This window comes from Hemiscyllium ocellatum, chromosome 19 (assembly GCF_020745735.1).
Source record: "Hemiscyllium ocellatum isolate sHemOce1 chromosome 19, sHemOce1.pat.X.cur, whole genome shotgun sequence".
Lineage (NCBI taxonomy): Eukaryota > Metazoa > Chordata > Chondrichthyes > Orectolobiformes > Hemiscylliidae > Hemiscyllium > Hemiscyllium ocellatum.
The window spans coordinates 49,545,024-49,568,604 of record NC_083419.1 but is presented as its reverse complement, the minus strand read 5'-3'; the positions used below and the strand labels follow the sequence as shown (position 1 = coordinate 49,568,604).

The window sequence follows — 23,581 nt, the reverse complement described above, 5'->3', positions numbered from 1 at the left end:
GGGTTGGGATATCTGTTCGGCATGGATAAGTTGGACCGAAGGGTCTGGTTCTGTGCTGTACATCTCTATGACACTATGACTCTATGAGATAAAATAGGTAATAATGAGATGTTAGTGCATGCAAGTATATCGCTCACTAGTGAGATTCTTATCCCATTGTTAAAACCTTGGGTGAAAGATTTGATTTATTTTCTTCTTGACTTCAAGAATCTCATTTTTCCAATCTCGCCATCTCTTCCCAAATAACTGGCCATTACCCATGTCATTCAGGGACGAGGAAAATTCTTGGACTTAAAGTTCCCATTCACAACTAACTGAGCAAGCCAGCAATTTCCTCTCACAAAGCCTTTGCAACTTGTTTCAGAAGAGCTGTTATTTAAGCCTCCAATTACTATTTCCATTTTATTTATTCCCAATGACAAAACAGAGATATGAAGTAAAAATTCATGCTCTGCAGCGGTGTCTCTGATGCTCCTATAGTTAAACAGAGAAGTATCAGGATCAGTTTCATATGCATCAGCAACCACAGGGCAGGCCAGATTGTTCTGTATGCTTTAACTGTAGCAGCAGCTACAGTATAATTCTATAGCAACAAAATCAAATTATGCATTCCAGACAAATTCTAGTCCCCATTGAGACCAATTAGTATTCTGGTCCAACTCACTGTGTTGTGGATGAACACTGCTGGTATTAAGAGCAAAGGGGATGTTGCAAAGTCTAAGTTTGTTCAGGAAGGAAATGAAGTGAAATCTGGAATTTGAGTAACAGCAAGTAAACCCATTAATCTGGAGCCAGCATTGAGATGGAGGAAGCCAGATATAGAGTTTCATGGGAGTTATGGGATGGGGAGGGGGGGAAGTGCTCTGGAGAATGTCCATAAAAGGGGAGATTTGATAAACAGAAAGGACAAGGACACAGAACTGGGCAGCAATGATAACCAGAGTGAGAATGGTCAGAGTGTAGGAAGATAAGAGTGCACCAGCAAATAAGGTTACAGTAGGGAAAAATATTAAAAATACAGAAGAAAGGGCTTTTTGTGTGAATGCATAAAGCATGAATTGATAACACAAATCAAAACAAGTGTGATTTAATAACCATTGGTGACATGGTTGCTAGGTTACCATCACTGTGACTGGAACAATCAAAGCTATTGGGTATTTTGAAGAACAGGAAAAGAGGAAAAGGATATAGGTTAGCTCTGTTAATCATGGCTTAAATCTGTATTAGCGTGATAAATTACCTTAGGTCAGAGAATCAAAATATACAATTAATTTGGATGGAGATGAGTAATAGTAAAGGAAAGAATCACTGTTGGAGGTGGTTTATAGACCTCCTGAAAGTATTTACGCTGCATATAAAACAAGAAAAAAATGGCAGCTTTTCATAAGAGTACTGCAATAGTCATGTGGGAGCTTGACCTTCATATGGATTAGACCAATCAAATCTGTAAATACTCCGGACAGTTTTTTGGACCAATATGTACTAGAACCTAACAGACTGTTTTAGACCTGACACTATTATACAGGGTTAATATATGACCTTACACTAAGGTATCCTGTAAGTAACAGCAATCGCAATATGATAGAATTTCACATTCATTTTGAAGGTGAAAAATTGGACTTGAAACTAGTTTATGGGATTGTAAACTGAAAGACATTACCAGGGTGTGAATACAGAGTTTGCTCAAATGTCCAGGGAAAATAAGTTAAAATATTAAAACAATAGAGCAACAGTGAAAAATATTCAATGAGACATTTCATAACTAGAATAATATTATACTCAATTGAGAAAGACAGTGAAAAAGTGGCACCAACTATGACTAACTAAGGAACTTAATAGTGTCAAATTGAAAGAAAGGATAGGTCATGCTGCAAAGTTCATAGAATCCGTACATGGTGGAAATAGGCCATTCTGTCCAACAAATCCACACCGACCCTCTGAAAAGTATCCCACCCAGACCCATTCCACTACTCTATTACTTTACATTTCCCCGGACTAATGCACCTACACATCCCTGAACTCTATGGGCAATTTAGCATGGCCAATTCACCTAACCTACACAACTTTGGATTGTGAGAGGAAACCTACACAGATACAGGGAGAATGTACAAATTCTACACAGACAGTCACCTGAGGCTGGAATCTAGGTCCCTGGCACTCTGAGGCAGCAGTGCTGAGCACTGAGCCACTGTGCCACACAGTTCAACAGCAGGTCAAAAAAAATTGGGAAGATTTAGAAACTAAAAAACAACACAGAGAAATTGGAGTAGGTGTGAAAACAAGCAAGAAAAATACTAGACAAGAGTTGTGGCGTAGTGTCAGTGTCTTTTTGTCTAACAGAGGATGAAACTAGAAACTAGTAATGTGAAACAATGGCACAGCAGAGGCTTTGAACAAATATTTTGTCTGTTTTCAGAGTAGAAGTCACAAAAATCATCCCAGAAATTATAGAAAATCAAGAGGTCAAAGGGAGAGAGGAACTTAAAACAATCACAATTACTAGATTAAAAGTATACTGGGTAAAATAATGGGACTGAAGGCTGACAAATGCCCTGGAACTGAAGGCCAGAGAGCAGAGGAGGGAGTTCTCTTTCTCAGAGAGCAGTCAAAGTTGCATCACTGAATATATTCAATACTGAATTAGACTGATTTTTTGTTTGACAGTGGAGTCAAAAGTGGAATTAAGGACACAATCAGATCAGCTATAAGCGTATTGAATGATGGAGCAAGGTTAAGATCATGAGACTGTAAGATGTTGGAGCACAGCAGACCATTTAGTCCATTGAGTCTGCTCTATCATTCAATGTGATCGTGTCTGATCTGATAATCCTCTATTCTACTTATTTGTCTTTCCCACATAACCCTTCGCTCCTTTACTTTATTCAGTATTGTTTCTCTCTCTGACACTAATTCAAATTGTTTTCTTTCCTTATTCTAAATCTGTGTTAAATTCATAAAAATATCTTGGCTTTTACTAACAAACACATGCTAAATAAATAAGAGTGCGCAAGGGCTAAGATCAAATCTGGCTCCACTCACCATACCTTACCAAACTCACTTCATTAAATACCTATCCTTCCACTAAGACACACCACTCACCAGATTCTAATCCTGCCAGTACCTGAAACAACTCATCACTGCTGGGATATCCCAGAACGGACTGGCATCCCTGGCATCAGCACAATCTTTAAAATCCTGTTGTGCACTTGGACAGGTACTGTTAATCTGGAGCTGCCTTGCACAGGGTTCTGATCCTTGCCCTGGATCTGGCAGGCAAGGAGAAATTGGTACCCTGCTTTGTGGCAGGGACAGCGTGGTGCGGATGTAGGATGTTCTCTTGGCCCAGTATCAGCAGTGGAGGCCACAAAACCAGATCATGCCAGGCTGATCTGAGATTGCCATCTGGGTCAGTGTGGTTCCAGCCATCAGGAGGAGTGCACAACAATGTGAGAAGAAGGTCAATGATCTCCTCCACTTCACCAGAATAAGTGCCACTTTCTACCTCAAACTTACTGTATCTCTCCTTCTGCACAAACATCCCATCAAGGCTCATGTTCTACCACTCTTTCTTTTACATACAACATCTTCCCCACTCACTGTCATTCACCCCATCCCTGACAGCATTAACTTTGCATTCCCTCTGTATTGTCTGCGCACCTGCTCAGAACACCTTCCTATGTGCGCCAAAAATAACAGCTTGCAACTTCTTTAATACCTGCCTCTCTCTCATTTCAGGAGAGAAACAGTCCAGATAGGTCAGAAAGGGTCAAGTCACTGATGGGTGGGCTGCCTGACATGTGGCTCCTCACTTCTTATGAGGAGATGATTCTGATTCTGACTGCTCCGAGTGATTGACTGACCCAGCCCAAGCCCCTTGACTGGTATTGGAGCGTGCCTTAGATCTCTGTCTGGGATGTCCTGACTAGTTTATTTCTCTTGACTGAGGCCTGCTGACAACCATGACAAGTTGGCTTTGTGCCAGTATAGCAGGACTATAAGCCTTGGTATCTCTGGCTGATGGGAAAGGTACAAAAACAAATGGCATAGCACAAATGTTCTCAGCATTAATGTAAGCTCAAAGCCAGTGAGCACTGAGAGCAAGAGAAAAACCAAAAGAAGAAAACCAGCCCAGAATCAGAGCCTGGTCCAGCCCATGAACTGAGTGCATATCCCTAAGCTCAACAGGGAGCGATACAATAATAATTACTGATGCACGCTGAGGTTGAAGTTCAGAAAGTGGATTGATGATGTGCCATGAGAGTTCTCAGAGTCTGGCACATATTGGATGCCAATGTCTGTGAATTGGAGGTGCAATGGCTGGTGAGCATGGAACATGCCCTGTAATGTAGGTTTCTGGTGTCCAGTATGAAGGTTTCCTAAATCAGGCAGTGAGTTGAAATTGCCAGATACTCTGACTCCCGTGTTCTCAGAGAGTTCTCAGTGTCAAGTTTGTTTGCAGCAGGGAGCAGGATGGGAAGCTGCACATTAATGAGGTGGGATGTGCCAGTAGAAAGACTCTTAACAAGCAATGATCAATTCCCATATGTAGGCAACATGTAGCTCTGTAGCAAGAATCTCACATTGATGCCCAGAACATGGCTAAAAGATACAGCAAGTTGGTCCCCACAATGAGATGGACTTCACTCAACTTCTCATGACACACTTCTTACCCATATTCTTCCTATCAAGATCTGCCCACCTAATTTTAACCTGTGTCCCCCAATCCTGGTCACCCTATAAGGGGAATCAACTCTTTAGCAGCAACCCTAACAAGTCCTCTCAGAATCTTGTTTGTTCATTTTTCTAAACTCCAATGAGTATAGGCCTAACTTACTCAATCTTTTGATTTAGAGTCATAGAGATGTACAGCACAGAAATAGACCCTGCTGTCCAACTTGTCCATGATGACCAGATATCCCAAGCTAATCCAGTCCCACTTGCCAGCACCTGGCCCATAGCCCTCTAACGCCTTCCTATTCATGTACCCATCCAGATGCCTTTTAAATGTTGCAATTGTACCAGAATCCACCACTTCCTCTGGCAGTTCATTCCATACACGTACCACACTCTGTGTGAAAAGTTGCCCCTTAGGTCTCTTTTATACCCTTCCCCTCTTGCCCTAAACCTATGCCCTCTAAATCTGGACTCCCTCACCCCAGGGAAAAGACTTTGTCTATTTATTCTATCCATGCTCTTGATGATTTTATAAACCTCTCTAAGGCCACCCCTCAGCCTCTGCTGCTCCAGGGAAAACAGTCCCAGCCTATTGAACCTCTCCCTCTAGTTCAAAACCTCCAATCCTGGCACCATCCTTGTAAATCCTTTTTGAACCCTTTCAAATTTCACAACATCCTTCCAATAGGAAGGAGACCAGAATTGCACGCAATATACCAAAAGTGGCCTAACCAACATCCTGTACAGCCATAACATGACCTCCCAACTCCTACACTCAATGCTCTGACCACTTGATTTGATTTAATTTATTATTGTCACATATGCCAAGAGACAGTGAAAAATATGGTTTTGTGTGCTAACCAGACAAGTCATACATCAGAGCAATTGAACAAAATGCAGAATATAGTATTACAGTTAGAGAAGATGCAGAGAAAGATCAATTCTAACATATGAGAGGTCTATTCATAAGTCTGATAACAACTGGGAAGAAGCTGTTCTTAAATCTGTTGGTATGGGTTTTTAAATTTTGTATCCAGTCGCATTCAGGTGAACATTCAATCAATTGTATATAATGACAGTCATGTCCTTTATTGCTGTCACAATATTATTTCTTATAGATTGTGAAAATCTGAAATAATCTTACTTTAGATATCAATATTGGAGTGGACATTGGGTATATTACTCCAGATCTGTCCATGTGATGTAGTAACATAGTTAGTTCAATGCACAGACTTCTAAATGTTATGTCATGGGATGTAGACATCTCTAACATTTCTTGCCCGTTAGACACCTTTGAGGGCAGTTAAGAGTCAACTACACAGGTGGTATGGAATACTTTTTCTAAGTGACATTAATGGGCTTTTATGAGAATTGATGATGATTTCTTGGTCACTATTGCTAAGACTAGCTTTTATTTAAGTATGTTTAAAAATAAATTTATTAAATTTAAATTCCACCACCTTTATTATGAGTATTTCAGCATCTCCTCACTGAAGAATAGTTTAGTAGTGAGTGATCCTTGTTATGTGTAAATGTGCAGAATAATATAGTTTCTGACTCTTAATGAATAAAATGGTAAAATAACACATTATAATGTTATAATGTAACAGTATAACATAATTGGAAGTATTTCTTCTTAAAATATTCAACTTACTTGATTTCAAACCTGTTTCTCTTTATTCTAGATGGAGAAAGAACACTCGCTTTTCAGTCAAGGAAAACAGGTATAAAACAAACTAGATTTACAATAACATGACTTGTGGAACATATTTAATTACTTCTTCAGATTTCTTAATATTGTAATAATAGAAATGGAATTTAACAGATTGTGACAATTTGGCAACATAAAGTGGGAAGGCAAATGCAATATTTAGAACAAAAAAAAATTAATTATCTGATATTTGAATGCACAATTGCATGCCTATGGTCAGAGGACAGAAATTAAATTATAACACGTATAGTCACAAACTATGAAAAAGGACTGAATCAAATAATGCTTGAATCAGTAGATAAGTTCTTCACATTAACTCTAGTGTTTTCTGCTGTTTTGTTTTCAAGTAATATGATTCCTAATGTTGGATGAGAGAAGCATAAATGTATAAATGCTTTTAGAAACAAGAACATTCTCTCCTTATTATTCCATCCCTTCTCATTCAGAAACACATGTGATTATCTCTTCAGTTTAGTGAAATGGCAATTCCTTTTGATATATTCCATACTGTGTTAAATTTAAGGTGAAAAGTTTAGACCTGACTTCCTGTTTTTATATGACACAATACCAAACAAGTTAAGCCTACACCCTTCACTAAATAGAATTGGTGAATATAATTAAACTACTATAAATATATGCAAAGAAAAATGTTAAAGAACAAATTGTCAAGGCAATAAGAAGTTTGTATACTTAGAAATCTGTTATATTGCTTTATTTGTATAACTTCTCGCAAAGATCTACTTTGAAGGATAACCATATCGGTCATAAATTAATCGTGTTTAAAGGCCCAAAATGTAAAGGGTACAATTTTATGACAAGGAAGTGTTTGTAAAATGTTTTGACAATCATTTGATATAAAAGCATGACTTGGGTCAACATACCAATCAATTGGTTCTACTTATTCTTCTCCCTCAATTATAGAGTTATAGAGTCATAGAGATGTACAGCATGGAAACAGATCCTTCGGTCCAACCCGTCCATGCTGATCAGATATCCCAATCTGATCTAGTGCTACCTGCCAGCACCTGGCCCATATCCCTCCAAACCCTATTCATGTACCCATCCAAATGCCTTTTAAATGTTGCAATTGTACCAGCCTTCACCACTTCCTCTGGCAGCTCATTCCATACACATACCACCCTCTGCGTGAAAACGTTGCCCCTTAGATCCCTTTTATATCTTTCCCCTCTCACCCTAAACCTATGCCATCCATTTCTGGACTCCCCGACCCCAGGGAAAAGACATTGTCTATTTATCCTATCCATGCCCCTCATAATTTCGTAAACCTCTATAAGGTCACCCCTCAGCCTCCGACACTCCAGGGAAAACAGCCCCAGCCTGTTCAGCCTCTCCCTATAGCTCAAATCCTCCAACCCTGGCAACATTCTTGTAAATCTTTTCTGAACCCTTTCAAGTTTCACAACATCTTTCTGATAGGAGGTAGACCAGAATTGCACACAATATTCCAACACTGGCCTAACCAATGTCCTGTACAACATGACCTCCCAACTCCTGTATTCAATACTCTGACCAATAAAAGAAAACATACCAAATGCCTTCTTCACTATCCTATCTACCTGTGACTCCACTTCTATAGTTTTGAAACATATTTCAACAGTATAAATTAACTTGTATATAAGATGTTTTTAAAAGGTACAGCTATAATGCAAAGGAGGATATTATAGCTCAGGGCAAGTTCTGACACAAATATTTTATGTAAAATAACTAACTTGGTGTATAATATGTTGCTTGTATCGTTAGGCCTTTTTTAGTGCCTTGTAGGATTCCACAGTCTCATATTATATATATGGTTTGGACATGGGTATTAGAGCATATTTCAAAATTTGAAGATGTCACAATACTTAGAAATGTGGCAAATAATGTTTACATATGGTTACAGACTTCAGGAAACTGTTGAAATATGTTTTACCAATCAATTTTATTGAGGGACTAGAATTAGAAGAGCTGGCCTTTTGACATATGGATGCAAGTCATGCAGTTACATGATGTGACTGCAAGAAAAAGTTTCACCAAGGTTTTCATTGTAATAAACAGAAATGGGCAGATGCATAGCGGATGTAATTTAATGCCAAAGGATATGAAGTCATACCTTTAGGCAAGAAGAATGAGGAAGGGCAATGTAACTAAATGGTACAATTTTATAAAGGGTATAGGGAAAAAGAACTGTACCTGGCAGTAAATATGCACCAGTTTTTGAAGGTGACGGAATATGTTGACGAAATGTTAACTGAAATCCTGCAGCACTTTTTCAAAAATATGTGATAAAATTAGAGAAACTAGGATAGTTCTGCTTAGAACAGAGAAGGTTCAGGGAGATTTAATAGAGGTGCTCAAAATCATAAATGTAGAGAGTAAGTAAGGAGAAATCATTTGGGTAAACAAAAAACCTAAATTCAAGATACTTATCAAAAGAACCAGACGTGAGGTAGGAGAATTTCGTTTCACAGCAGGTTATGACATTGTAGTCACTGCTTGAAAGGGTGGAAGAAGTAGATTATATAATAATCATCAAGAAAAATTTGTAGAATGCTTCAACATTTGCAGCATGATGGATTAAGGGCAGGAGGTTGGGAATTGGATAGTTCTAAGACTTAAATTGGAAACAAAGAATGAGTAAAATGCTGAAACCTGTTATTATTTGTGAGATGTCTGTTTGGCAACCACATAATTCATACAGAGAATCAACATTTGCAGTTCCTCTGATCAAGATAGGAGGAGCAGCTTAGTTGTGGTGAGCTGACAATCCACTGAGATTCAGGGTACCAGCACCTGCTGAAATTTCCTTCAGAAAAGAAGTATGGATTAATTCATCCAACATCAAATAAACTTTACAACCCCTGAACAACCTCACAAATGAACTCAAAATAGTTGACATTAATGTTAGTATGTTGATACTTAAGAAGAACATGGGCTTCCAAAAAATAAGATTGAACTTGAAAAGATCCTTCTTATGTTTTACACTGTCTGCCACATTTTAGTTGCAGTTAACTATTTTGCTTGCCAAAATCATCAGTTAGGTACAGACACTTCAACATGTCTATATTTATAATGGGACCCCTCTCAATAAACTGATTTATTAAAGTATTCCGATAGGAATGAAAAAAACATAATTGGGTGCTCAAATTTTGCATTCAAATAAATCCATTAAAAGGCTAAAATTGGAACACTTTCTCCTTCCTGACACCTAGGCCAGCATTTCCTCTGTTGTGGAGCTGCTGCACATGGTGCATCAGGTCAGGCTCCTGGAATAAAATGAGAGAGTGGACGGGAAATACCAACTTCAAAAAAGATTGGCAAGGGGAGGATTGCTAGATGAAGAGACCAATGAACACCAGCATGAGTTAGCAAGGTTGGAGAAGAGCATCCCTTACAGGGCAGGGAGTTGGAAGGGGTGTAATGTCTCTGTGAATTCACCTCAGAGGCGGAGTACTTTCAAGAACGGAGGCAGAGTTAAATTGGGAAAGTGAAAACTAAAAATAGTTTAAAGTTTAATTGGTACTCCCATACCATCATTAATTGGGGGACAGTTTGAGATAGTGTAAATGGGAAATCAGTGCCCCAGAATTGAAAGAATGAATTTATTATTTTGCTTCTGGTGCCATTGTGACCATCATCCATGGATCACTCCTATTAGCTTCTCAAAACAAGAATACTCCCTGGCTGCTGCTCATCCAAAGCTGTCCTACCCCCATCCTGCACCCCCCTCCTCCCACCACCACCACCACCACCACCACCACACCAAAAGACATATCTGGAGGTTGACTGAGTCACAGTATTACTGTTGTCTGGATGCCCTGGATCACTGTCATTGCCCCACTTCCACCTAGCCACCAATCAAACACTAATAATGGCAGTCTGTCATAAGTTAGTGGAGTAGCCAGTGGGTTCACTGCTAGCCAATGAGCTGCCCAAAAGTCCATGCTGAAAAGAAGATTTACCCCTGACGTTTCCTTCTTCCTCAATTTAATTTAAATCTCCAGTATTCTGCTCATCTCTACCATTGCAGTGGAACACATATTCTTCATTTCAACATAAACAGCTTTAAATCAGTCTTATGAGATAAATAAAAGTCACCAGATTTAGTTTTGTAGTTAGCTGAGACAGTGATTTTATTGTTTGACTTCTCCACTCTGTAGAATTTACAAAGTCTTTGCTGGAAATTATCTGGGAAATTGTAGGATTTAAGCCCAGACCTAACATTTGTGATACGGTTTCTTGGCACATTACCACACTGTAATTAGTGCTGATCATCTTGATTTAAAACATTTATGAAAAGTTTATAATCGAGTCTAAAATATGCTTAGTAAAATTAGTTAACATGTGGTAAAAGACTGGTACTTAATAGTCCTCTGTCTCACATGGAACATGTCACTTGTGTAAATAATGGATAACTGGAAGTAACTTTTAAGGCTGTAATCCAGCTGAAAATAACATATATAAGTATGTCTCAATCAAGTCCAAATTATCATTAGAACTAAAATAACTACTTTTCAAGCAATCAATCTGTGGCATTTGAGAATGTTCCAAGTAGAGTAACTCTAATGTTGATCTCTCTATCAGTTTCAAAATCTTGAACAATTAAGGCATTGTGCATTCACCCCTCCCTCTCCCTAACCAACCTCACCTTCCAGACTTGCCAAAACTTGCTGGAAACTGAAACTGATCTTATCATCTCAATGTCCCAGGGAAAAGTCTAAAAGAACAAAGGAGTGTTCAAATAGCTAAGGTGGTGAAAATCTATGGTAGAGACCTACACCAGTAAAAGAATGGAAAAAAGGTTGGATATCTTGTAAAAGATAGAGAGAAACTGCTTTTTCAGGCAGTCTGATGTGAAATTAGAAAATGCTGAATCTACAATGGGGTTAATATTAACGTAGAGCTTCAGTAGTTGGCAGGCATGATATGTGGAAGATCTTGGTGTTGATTGATGGTTAGTGAAAGGTTTAATGCTGAGCTTACCTTAAGCTCCACCCATTCATATGATGTCATAAGTACTTGGGTGGGGAAAGGCAGAACATCTCAAAAACGACAGACCTGAAGTCTTAGTAACAATGTTTGTATTATTAATGCAACTTGTATCTAATTGCTATCAATTAAAAGCCTACATTTTTGGTTAAGAGAGAATCTTGTTAAAACTCACCAGTAGTTTTCCTCTGCCACTGCAAAACAAGTAGATCCATGCAGTCAATGAAAGAGTAATAGTGGAATCAAACTACCCCAATCACAAGTTGATAGTGAGTGGCATTAAAACATATACAAAACAGTGGCAGTAGGAGCACCATTGCTGAATAACAGAAGAAACACCTGCGAGAATGTCAGTGACCCCAGGAGCAGTACTGAATATTTACAGCTTAGAAGTGTTCATAGATGGACAGAACTATTGATAAAGTCTGATATCAGCTACAGCAACTGAACAGTCCAGTAGTCTGCAGACAGACTCATGGAAAGATCAACAAGGCACTTAATGTGAAAGCCTTTACTTCAGACCTGGTAAGAGAAGGATAATTTCTCGGTTTCTTAGTCCATTCTGTGTCACTAATTTAAAGGTTTCTCCTTGCTCAATAGGGATTTTCAACTTTACTCATACAGTTCCAATGCGTGTTTGCTTCCTAGCTGAATCTCTAATCAGGAATGTCCTTATGCATCCTTGCTTTCCAGTGAAATGTGCAATATGACTAGCTTCTACCTCACACTTAAAAGGAATACTTCCAGTTCACAAAAATCATTACTGCCATAGCGAACAAATGTCACAAGGCATGGCTACAGTCAGGAAGTCAAAGCCATAAAAATAATTCAGACTGAAGTTTCAGCATTGGTAATGTTGTAAAGCCAGAATTATGGTGACAGAGGGCAATTGAAACGCCTAACTAGAAAGAGTTTGACAGAAGAAGATGGTAAGAATGCTGTTGAGATGGTGATTAGAATAGGAGGTTAATAACTAAACCACAGTTAAGGTGGGAAGAGATTTATTAAGACCAAAGTTACAAAGCTTTATTTGGAAAAGTTGGGGAAAATGTTGGGTGTTGTTTGTTGGGCAGTCAAAGATCAGTAATCACCCATTATGATTGCAGAAATGCAGAAAATCTCCATTTTGGCTGACGAAGGTGGGAAATTTCCATTTTGACCACACAACCATGAGAAAACTCCATGTAAGCAGTACTGAGAGGGATTACAGAATATAAACATTCAAAAGAAGGAAATTAAACCAAAACAGCTGTACTTCACAATTTAAAAATTTCTAAGGCAAGGAAAGTAAAATGCAGTGCTGCATTGAGGAAGTAATGTTGTATTTGGGAAAGAGCTTAAAGCAACAAGATTAAAAACCATTAAAGCCACAAATAAAAGTAATGTTAAGATACTGTATGATTAAAAAGTAGAGAGAATAAATAATCACATTGGGATGAAATTGCAGGAGAACTAATATTGTCCAGTAGATTTTGTATCAATGATTGTCCAAACAGAATGCAGGATTAGGTAAAACAGTTTGTATGATACTGAATTGTTTCCAAATGAGATATGAAATCACAAAGTATTCAATAGAACCTACAGCTGATGACATTAAACCTCATCAATGTAGATTTCGAGGTCTCTCTCATTGGTCAGGGTCTCAGATGTCTGTGCTGAGTTTTACAGTACAATGCGAAATGGTTCATTGATCAAGATCTCAGTGATTTAGAGATTAATTGATTGACTGACTTGGCAGACCAGCTGGGCACCGCTGCATGTGCATCTTTAATATTTTCTTCTGAATATAACAGATATGGAGGAATGGTAGAGAAGGAAATAACACGCGTGGGGTGGAGCAGGATTGGATTAAGTAAGGATAATGTTACAGTTCTAAATTGATTGGATATACTAGATGGTTCTGGATTGAATCTACTTCGGCTTAAATTAAGGATGGCAGCCTGTTGCATTACTAAGAGCTTTATAATAGAACTTCAAAAAGTAAGAAGGAGAAGAGTGTTTTTTTTGGTGAGTTGCAAACTATGCAACAGAAATAGCATAGAAATATGAGGTGACTTCAATAACCTAAATATAGACTGGGAAAATTATATTGCCAAGTCTAGCGAAGGTGACAAAATGCTAATGTGTATACAAGAGAACTTTCTCGATCAGTATGTCTTGAGTCCAATGAGGAAGGAGTGTTGGATCTGCCTCTGAGCAATAAAATTGGGCAAATAGAGAGTAAATAGAAGAATAGGTGCAGGAGGAGGCCATTTGACCCCTTCAAGCCTGCCTTGCCATTCTCTAAACTGATCTGCCTGAAGCCTCAACACCTCTTTCATATCGGTTCATCAAAGCCCTCAACCCCCCAATATTTCAAAAGTGTTATCTACCTCCTCTTTAAATACTTTCAGTGATCTAGCCTCCACAAACCTCTGGGAGAATTCCAGACACTCATCACCCTCTGGGAGAAGGAATTCCTTCACATTTCACTTTCAAATGATTGTCTCCTTATTAACCAGTACCACTTCAGAACCTTTTATGTTTTAATAAGATCTCTGCTGAAATGTGTTGCTGGTTAAAGCGCAGCAGGTCAGGCAGCATCCAAGGAACAGGAAATTCGACGTTTCGGACAAAAGCCCTTCATCAGGAATGAGGAAAGTGTGTCCAGCAGGCTAATAAGATCTCTCCCCAATCTAAGCTCTAATAAATAAAGGCCTAATTTGTTTAGCTATTCTGGGTCAGATAATAATTCCCAGAAACAGTCTTCTGAATCTCTTTTAAACTGCCTCTAATATGGGGACCAAAACAGTACACAATACAGTCAAATGGATGATTTCCGCACTTTGCATGGCTTAGCAAACGATACCTGGCTTTTTTGACACATTTTCCAACATATCTATTGCCTGTACAATTGATTTTGTACAGTTGTAAAACGATCTCTGAAAACAAATGCTGTAGATCACAGCTGGTCAAGCAGCATCCATGGAGAGTGACCAAGCTAATGTTTCAAGTCTCGATGACTGTTTATCAGAGCTGTAAAAAGATTTCCCTATTTTTAAACAGCAATCTCCTAGCAATAAAGGCCAACATTCTGTTTGCTTTCTTAATTACTTGCTGCACTAGCTTGCTAAATTTTTGTATTTCAGGCACAAGCACACCCAGATTCCTCTCCGTTGCACATTTTTGGAGTCTCTCTCCCTTTAACTAATAGATTGATCTTTGATTATTCCTACTTCATACTTTCCTCCATGAAACTCTATCTGTCAAGTTTTTGCCCAGTCACTATCTCTGCTCCTTGCAGATTCTTTATGCTCTCATCCTAATTATTTTTGTATTGCTGGTATATTTGGATATAGTGCCCATTGTCCCTGTCCTCAAACTCATTAATGTACATAGGAAATAATAGACTGATCCCTGTGGCATCTGCTTGTTACGTCTTTCCAGAACTTTTAAAAGACCCATTAATTCTAATTCTATCTTCTGTGAATTAACTAATCTACGATCCATGCTCATACTACCAAGTGATCTCTTAACTTGTGCAACAACCTTTAATGTTGCTCATTATCAAATGTTTCCCGGAAATCCAAATACTACATTACACCACACAGCAATGAGACACCTATTAAGGGGGATTATTATCAGTGTCATTACCTGCACTTCTTAACTCTATAAATGCAGCTTGTATCCTCACATAAGCCATGAGGAAACCAAATGCTGAAAGTATGCAACATTAAAGTCAGAACAGGTACCTGGTGAATTCAAATCACCACTTGTCCTTCTGATCTTGGACAATTGACATCAAAAGCTCAGGTAACTTTCCAAGGCACCAGCTGTAATCTATCCAACCCCCACGATCTACCTACACACCGCACCCCCATCTCCGCATCCCCCAGCACATCCCCGACCCTGTAATCCCCCCCCCACCCGTCCACAGACACTGGCATTTGAAGAATGGTTTAACCAAGATTAAGAACATACAACATAGAGCAGGACAGCACAGAAATAGGTTGTTCAGCCCACCATGTTTGTGTTGATCATGACCCTCTTCTAAATTTACCCCACCCACCTGCACTCTATTCCCTGCCTGTCTAAATACCTCTTAAATATTGCAATCTTATCTGCTTCTTCCACCTCTCCTGGGACTGCTTTCCAGGCACCTATCACCCTCGGTATAAAAAAACTTGCCTTTCTCAGCTCCTTTAAATTTTCCCTCTCTCACTTTAAAATTATAATCCTTAGTATTTGACATTACCAGTATGGGAAAAAGACTCCAGCTATCCACCCTATCCATGCTTCTCATAATTTTATATACTTCTACCAGGTCCCCTCACAACCTTCGATAATCTATCAAAAACAATCCAAGTTTGTCCAACCTCTCCTTATAGCTAATACACTCCATTCCAGGCAACATTCTTGTAAACCTGTTTTACATCCTCTCCAAAGCCTCCATGTCCTTTCTATAGTGTGGCAACCAGAACTGCAGACAGTATTCTAAATGTGGCCTAACTAAAGTTTTATACAGCTTTATCATGACTTGTCAACTTTTATACTCAGTGCCTTAACTAATGAAGAGAAACATGCTGTATGCCTTCTTTACCACTTTACTCACGTGTGTTGCCATGCTCATGGATTTGCACCACAAGATCTCTCCGTATGTTAATGCTCCTAAGGATTTTGCCATTTACTGTATACTTTCCTCTTGTTTTGGACCTCCCAAAATGCATCGCCTCAAACTTGTCCAGATTAAAATCTATCTGCCATTTCTCTGTCCAACTTTCGAACTATGTATCCAGCTGTATCCTTTGACAACCTTTCTCACTACCACCACTCCACCAATTTTCGAGCCATCCTCAAATTTCTGAATCAGATACCTACATTTTCACCCAAATCATTTATATATATAATAGACAACAGAGGTCCCAGCACAGATCCTTGTGGAATACCATTAGTCACATACCAGTTACTCAGTAAAACTATTCGTTCAGAACTACACTCTGTCTTCTATGACCAAGCCAATTTTGTATTCAACTTACTAAATCACCATGGATGCATTGTAACTTTTTCTTCTGGACCTGCCTACCATGATGACCCTTATCAAGTGCTTTGTTAGACTGCAGGTGCAGGAATCCAGGAGGCTGGAAGAACACAGCAAGCCAGGCAGCATCAGCAGGTGGAGAAGTCAATATTTTGGGTATAACCCTTTTTCAGGTCTCAAAAAATTTAGCAAAGTCCATGTAGACAACATTTACTGCCCTATCCCCATCTTCGTCACTTCCTCAAAAACTTCCATCAAATTTGTGACACAAGACCTTCCCCACATATCAGCATTATCGGCAGTCCCTCATAGACGAAGATGACTGTCTTCCACTCTCAGGGTGAGCCTGTAGGTGACTGTACAGTCTGATGAGGTGGCCACAGCCTCTGTTATACTTGGGTTAGAAAGTTGTCATGGGAAGGGGTGGGTGGGTATTGATGTGGGAGTGCGTTCCTTATGCTATTTTCTCCTGGCTTCTACTTTTTCATGACAGCAAGTCTCGAGGTGCACAATACCTTCCCAGATGCTCCTCCTCCACTTCAGACAATCATGGGCCAGTGATTCACGGGTATCTGTGGGAATGCTGCACGTCGCCAGTGAGGCCTTGATGGTATCACTGAAGCTCTTCCTCTGTCCACCTGGGACTCACCTGCCATTTCGGAGCTGGGAGTAGAGCATCTGCTTGGGGAGTCCTGTGTCAGTCATGGGGACGACGTTACCAGCCCATCATAGTCGATCAAGGGTGGTCAGTGCTTTGATGCTGGGGATGTTGGCTTGGTCAAGAACGCTGGTGTTGGTGTATCTTTCTTCCCAGTGGATTCACAGGATCTCACGCAGGTCGTGTTGCAGTACTGCTCCAGTGCTTTGAGGTATCTACTGTAGACCATGTCTCAGAGCTGTATAGGATGGTGGGAACCACCACAGGTCTGTAAACCATGAGCTTGGCGTCGGATCTGATGTTGTTGTCCTTGAACACCCTTTTCCCCAGGAGGCCAAAGGCTGTGCTAGCACACTGGAGGCGGTGCTGGATCTCTTAATCTCTTTTTCCCCACACAAAGCCATGCTGACTATTCTTAACAAATCCATTACTTTCCAAATGCCAGTAAATCCTGTCCCTAAGAATCTTTTCCAATAATGTATGTCTTGCCAGCTTATAATTCATGGATCATCTCTGTTGCCCTTCTTAAACAAAGAAACAACATTGGCTATTCTCCAGTCTTCTGGAACTATGCCTGAGGACACAAATATCTCTGTCAAGGCCCCAACAATCTTCTCCCATGCCTCCTTCAGGATCTTGAAATAGATCCCATCAGGCCCTGGGGATTTATCTACCCAGAGTCAGAGAGTAATATAGATGTACAGCCTGGAAACAGACCCTTCGAACCAGACCACCCCTACCAGATATCCGAAATAAATGTAATCCCATTTGCCAGCATTTGGCCCATATCCTTCTAAACCCTTCTTATTCATGTACCCATCCAGATGCCTTTTAAATGTCATAATTGTATCAGCCTCTACCACTTCCTCTAGCAGCTCATTCCAAACATGCACCACCCTCTGCATGAAAAGTTTGCCCCTTAAGTAACTTGTAAAGTTTTCCTCTCTCACCTATGCCCTCTAGTTTTAGACTCCCCTAAAACAGATAAAGACCTTGTCTATTTACCCTATCCATGCCCCTCATGATTTTATAAACCTTTACAAGGTCACCCCTCTGCTGCTGACACTCCAGGGAAAACAGCCCCATTGCAACGTGACCTGCCAACTCCTCTACGCAATGCTCTGACCAATAAAGGAAAGCATATCAAACGCCTTCTTCACTATCCTATCTACCTGTGACTCCACTTTCAAGGAACTATGAACCTGCACTACAAGGTCTCTTTGTTCAGCAACATTCCCCAGGACCTTACCATTTAGTGCATAAGTCCTGCCCTGATTTGCCTTCCTAAAATGCAGCACCTCACATTTATTTAAAATTAAACTTCATCTGCCACTCCTCGGCCCATTGGCCCATCTAATCACGGTCCCATTGTACTCTGAGGTAACCTTCTTCACTGTCCAATTTCAGTGTCATCTACAAACTTACTAACTATACCTCCTATGATCACACCCAAATCGTTTATATAAACGATGAAAAGCAGTGGACGCAGCACTGATCTTGTGATACACTACTGGTCACAGGCCTCCAGTCTGAAAAGCAACCCTCCACCATTACCCTCTATCTTCTACCTTAGAAGTTAAAAATCATACAACACCAAGTTATAGTCTAACAGATTTATTTGGAAGTACAAGTTTTTAGAGCGCTGTTCCCTCATCAAAGGAGTAGCACTCCAATGCTTGCACTTTCAAATAAACCTTCTGGTCTATAACTTGGTGTTGTGTGATTTATGACTTTGTCCACCTCAGTCCAGCACCAGCACCTCCACAATATTTCTACTTCCGAGCCAGTTCTGTATCCAAATGGGTAGTTCTCCCTGCATTCTGTGTGGTATAACCTTGCTAACCAGTGTACCATGAGGAAACTTGTCGAACACCTTACGGAAGTCCATATAGATTACGCCAACCACTCTGCTTTCTTCAATCCTCTTTGTTGCTTCTTCAAAAAACTCGATCAAGTTAGTGAGATATGATTTCCCACACACAAGGCCCTGTTGACTATCCCTAATTAGTTATTGCCTTTCCAAATACATGTAAATCCTGTCTCTCAGTATTCCCACAACAACTTGCCCACCACTGATGTCAGGTTCACCAGTCTAGACACCTTTCTTAAAGAGTGGCACCATGTTAGCCAACCTCCAATTTTTCGGCACCTTACCCGTGTCTATCGAGGATACAAATATCTCAACAAGGGTCCCAGCAATCACTTCCCTAGCTGCCCACAGAGTATGAAGGTATACTGATCAGGTTCCAGTGATTTATCCACCCTCACGTGTTTAAGGCATTCTCTATCTTCCATATCCTCTACAGTAAATACTGATACAAATATTAATTTCATATCTCCCCCATCTTTTGTCATTCCACACATAGGCTCCCTTGCTGATCTTTAAGGGGTCCTATTCTCTCCAGTTACTCATTTGTCCTTAATGTATTTGTAAAATCCCTTTGAATTCTCCTTAACCCTATTTGCTAAAGCTATCTCATGTCTCCTTTTTGCTCTCCTGATTTCCCTCATAAGTATACTCTTACTGCTTTTATACTCTTCTTGTGAATCACTCGATTTCTGCTGTCTATGTCTGACATATCTATTTACATTAACATTTCTCAAGACACCAACACCTCGTCTTTACATCATACGTCTCTCTAATCTTACCTTCATCCATGTCCTGCTCCTTGATTACTGATGTGAAATACTCACTTAGGACCTCACCCACTTCCTCTGGCTCTGTGTATAAATTCTCTCCTTTGTCTTGCATTGACCTACTCTTTCCTTAGCTATATTCTCATCAAATTTTAACATAACTGATTTTGTTTTCAATTCTATCCCAGGGAAAATGAGCCCTTGCTTAGATTTTTTTCTGTATTCCTAATCCCCTTTGCTCCTCTAATCCCAAAATTCTACTTGTTATATGTTGAATTATATCACAATAGAATAAGGAATATCATGCAGTTTCTTAGGGTATACTTTAATACATATTAACAGAAAAACTGGAAATAAATTGGTTTTGCACTACCATTTTAGACCACCAGAGACCACTATATAATAGACAAAAAAGAGCTAAATTGCTATTAGGGAGTAACAGGAAGAAAAATAAGGGATGAAGAGTTGTAATAGACCAATACTTGAACAAATGAAGTCCTAGATTCTGTTGGTTATAAATTATGTTGCAAAATATCATATGTACCAGATTCTGGTCATTTGAAAATACCGGATACTGGCAGTTATATGTATTGGATTCTGGATAGTTGTCTATCCTGGTTTCTGAATGATTGTATTTACCAGATTCTAGAGAGTTATACATACTGGATTCTGAATGGTCATAAATATATTGGATTCTGAACAGAATCTAGTATGTATCTATCCCAGGGAAAATATACTAGATACTTACTAGATTCATATACATACTAGATTCTTGAGGTTTAGAGACACCAAATTCTAGACAGTTGTATTTACCAAGTTCTGGACAGCTATATACACCGGATTCTGAATGATTATGTATACTGGATTCTGGATGATTGTGTATGCTAGATTATGGATGGTTGTGTATACTAGATTAAGGATAGTTGAATATACCGCATTCTGAATGGTTGATTGTTCTGGATTTTGGGCAGTTACCAAATTTTGTACAGTCATGTATACCAGATTCTAGACAGTTGCATATACTGGATTCTGGATGGTTGTGTATACTAGTTTCTAGTCAATTGTTCAGGTGGCATGGTGGCACAGTGGTTAGCACTGCTGCCTCACAGCGCCAGGGACCTGGGTTCAATTCCTGCCTCAGGCGACTGACTGTGTGGAGTTTGCACGTTCTCCCCGTGTCTGTGTGGGTTTCCTCCGGGTGCTCCGGTTTCCTCCCACAGTCCAAAGATGTGTGGGTCAGGTAAATTGGCCATGCTAAATTGCCCGTAGTGTTAGGTAAGGGGTATATGTAGGGGTATGGGAGGGTTGCGCTTCGGCGGGTCGGTGTGGACTTGTTGGGCCGAAGGGCCTGTTTCCACACTGTAAGTAATCTAATCTAATCAATTGTATATAGGGGTTTCTAGTCAGTTGTGTATTTGGGTTTTCGGATAGTTCAGTACATCAGTTTCTGGACATTATCTGAACTGGAGTCTGAATGATTGAGTATACTGGATTATGGATAATTACGTAGGTGTGGTAAGTGGAAAGAAGCATCTTGTTAGCAAACTCTTAATAATGTAATATTTTATATAAATAATATATTACTCATTTAATAGACATATACAGTAGACAGACACATAAAGACAAGGAATAGAGGGATTTGGACTACATGCAGACAGATGGGTGGGTTTGAGCTTGATTCAAGTTAATTCAAACACTCCTTTTCATATGTATCAGCAATTTCAGTTGTCATTTGACACTCATGTTGGATAGGAATTGCCATGGGGATCCACTGTTAACTTGGTTGATGGTGGCTACTAGGCGAATTACAAGCAGCTTCTATATAAACCAATTCGTCTGGGGGTGGGAATAACACTTGAATTCTGGGGAACATTTAGTTACAACACCACAGTAATATTTTTGAAATAAGGATCTGGCTCTGGAGTGCAGGGGTATCACTGAATCCTCAGTGTGCCTCATTAAACTCCGAAGTGGGTATTTGCCAACAGTCTGAATGGGATCTTCCACTTTTTGAACCCCCACTTAACTCAACTCCCTACCCCTGCCCCATCATGAACCCTCTACCACCACTCATCCTGGAAAGGTTGCACAGGGTGTTGTCAATTATGCTACTATAGTCACAAAGCATTGTGATATTTACTTAGTAAAATACCAATGAATCACATGATCAAATAAATGGAAAAGATAGTACAAGCAGGGCAGAATTCAACAACGTCCCTCAAGATGGAGTTGAAGAGAAAAGGGTATTTAATCATATTGGAAGGGAGCAATGTTATCTTTCAGCTCTGTCCCACTCAGGTCCAGGCACCAAGACTGATGCATGGCCTTTCTGCTTTGCTATGAATTGAGACCCTTAAGTGGGAAATCAGTGTTTCATTCTGACAGTGCTGGTGTTCAGACAGTGGTATAGGTATTTGCCAAATGGGGAGGACAGTAAGGTTTGCTTGCCGGCTTCCAAAGGGTTTTCCTTATTGTCTGAGGCCCAGTGCCTTTTGAAGAACCTGGCATTAGGAAACCAGAAATCAACTCACAGCCGGCCCTGTCAGCCTTTTCTTCTTGGCCCCCACTGCCCAACCCAGTCAGTGATTCCTATTCTGCCTTCTCCCATCCTGTAGATCTTTTGCTGATCCTGGGTCTCTGGTGTGTAGGTTCCCTGATGATATTGCCTGTAATTATCTGCTCCATATTCTGATTGACTAGCAGTGCTCAGGTGGAAGGATTTCTCACCCATATTGATTGAAGGCACTCCTCCCATCCCACGTGCCCCCCCGCCCTTTAATATGATGGGTATGAGGAGGCGATGTGGGGATCCAGCTGGCTTCCCAGCTGACAAGCAAGTCCCCATTACAATCTACAAGTTCACTGATGACACCACCATGGCAGGATGGATATCTAACAACATTATGTCGGAATACAGAAAGGCAATAGGGGGCTTGGTGACGTGGTGCAATGACAACAATCTCTCTCTCAACATAAAGAACTGATCATTGACTTAGGAAAGAAAAGAGAAGAACATGACCCCATCTACATCAACGGAGCTGAGATTGAGAGGGTGGACAGTGTCAAATTCCTTGGAGTGACGAGAACAGATAACTGTCCTGGACTTCCCACGTAGATGTGACGGGCAAGGCAGCACAACAATGCCTCTTCTTCCTCAGTTGGCTTGGGAAATTTGACATATTTATAAGGATTCTCACCAACTTCTACAGATACACCATTAAGAGCATACTGTCTGGGTGCATAATGGCCTGATACAGCAATTGCTCTGCCCAGAACTGTAAGAAACTACAGAAGGTTATGTGCACAGCCAAGACCATCACGGAAGCCACCCTTCCATCCATGGACTCTATTTGCATGGCTAACAGTGCGGAAAGGCTGCCAATATCATGGAAGACCCATCACAGCCCAGTAGAAGATACAGAAGCTTGGACACATGCACCAATAGGTGCAGGAGCAGCTTCTTCCTGGCTGTTATTAGGCTGATGCATTGACTCTTTAACTTCAAATAACACTGATCTTGCTAATGTTGATCTCACCTAGCACACACCCTGTGCAACGTAACCTGTATGCCTCTGTTGAAGTTTTTCTTTACCCTTTAATCTGTATGTTTTTGCCTACTATGATCTGCCTTACTGCGCATAAACAAAACGTTTAACTGTACTTAGGTACATGTGACAATAAATAAATCAAATTAAATTCTGCTCATGTTCCTTCCCAGCTCTGTTATGTTTGTTACTGATTTCCACTGATAAGCAGCATTAAAATAATGTCAAAATGTAAACTTCCATGTGTTGGAAGTAGCCAGGCTAAATTTAAAATTACCAAGAAAAGTTTTTTTGCATAAAGGTAAGGTGCTAGTAAGTCCAAAAATCACAAGAAACTCAGGACTGAATTATGA

At 39.9% G+C, this 23,581-nt stretch overlaps 1 protein-coding gene across 1 annotated transcript in view; it reads left to right on the top strand.

The window, feature by feature from the left end:
* LOC132824971 (FYVE, RhoGEF and PH domain-containing protein 4-like) overlaps positions 1-23,581 on the top strand; it is a 249,282-nt gene that overhangs the window by 42,629 nt on the left and 183,072 nt on the right. The window contains exon 2 of the mRNA XM_060839900.1: positions 6,360-6,398. Coding sequence (XP_060695883.1) covers positions 6,360-6,398 — 39 coding nt within the window. The remainder of the gene's footprint in view (positions 1-6,359; positions 6,399-23,581) is intronic.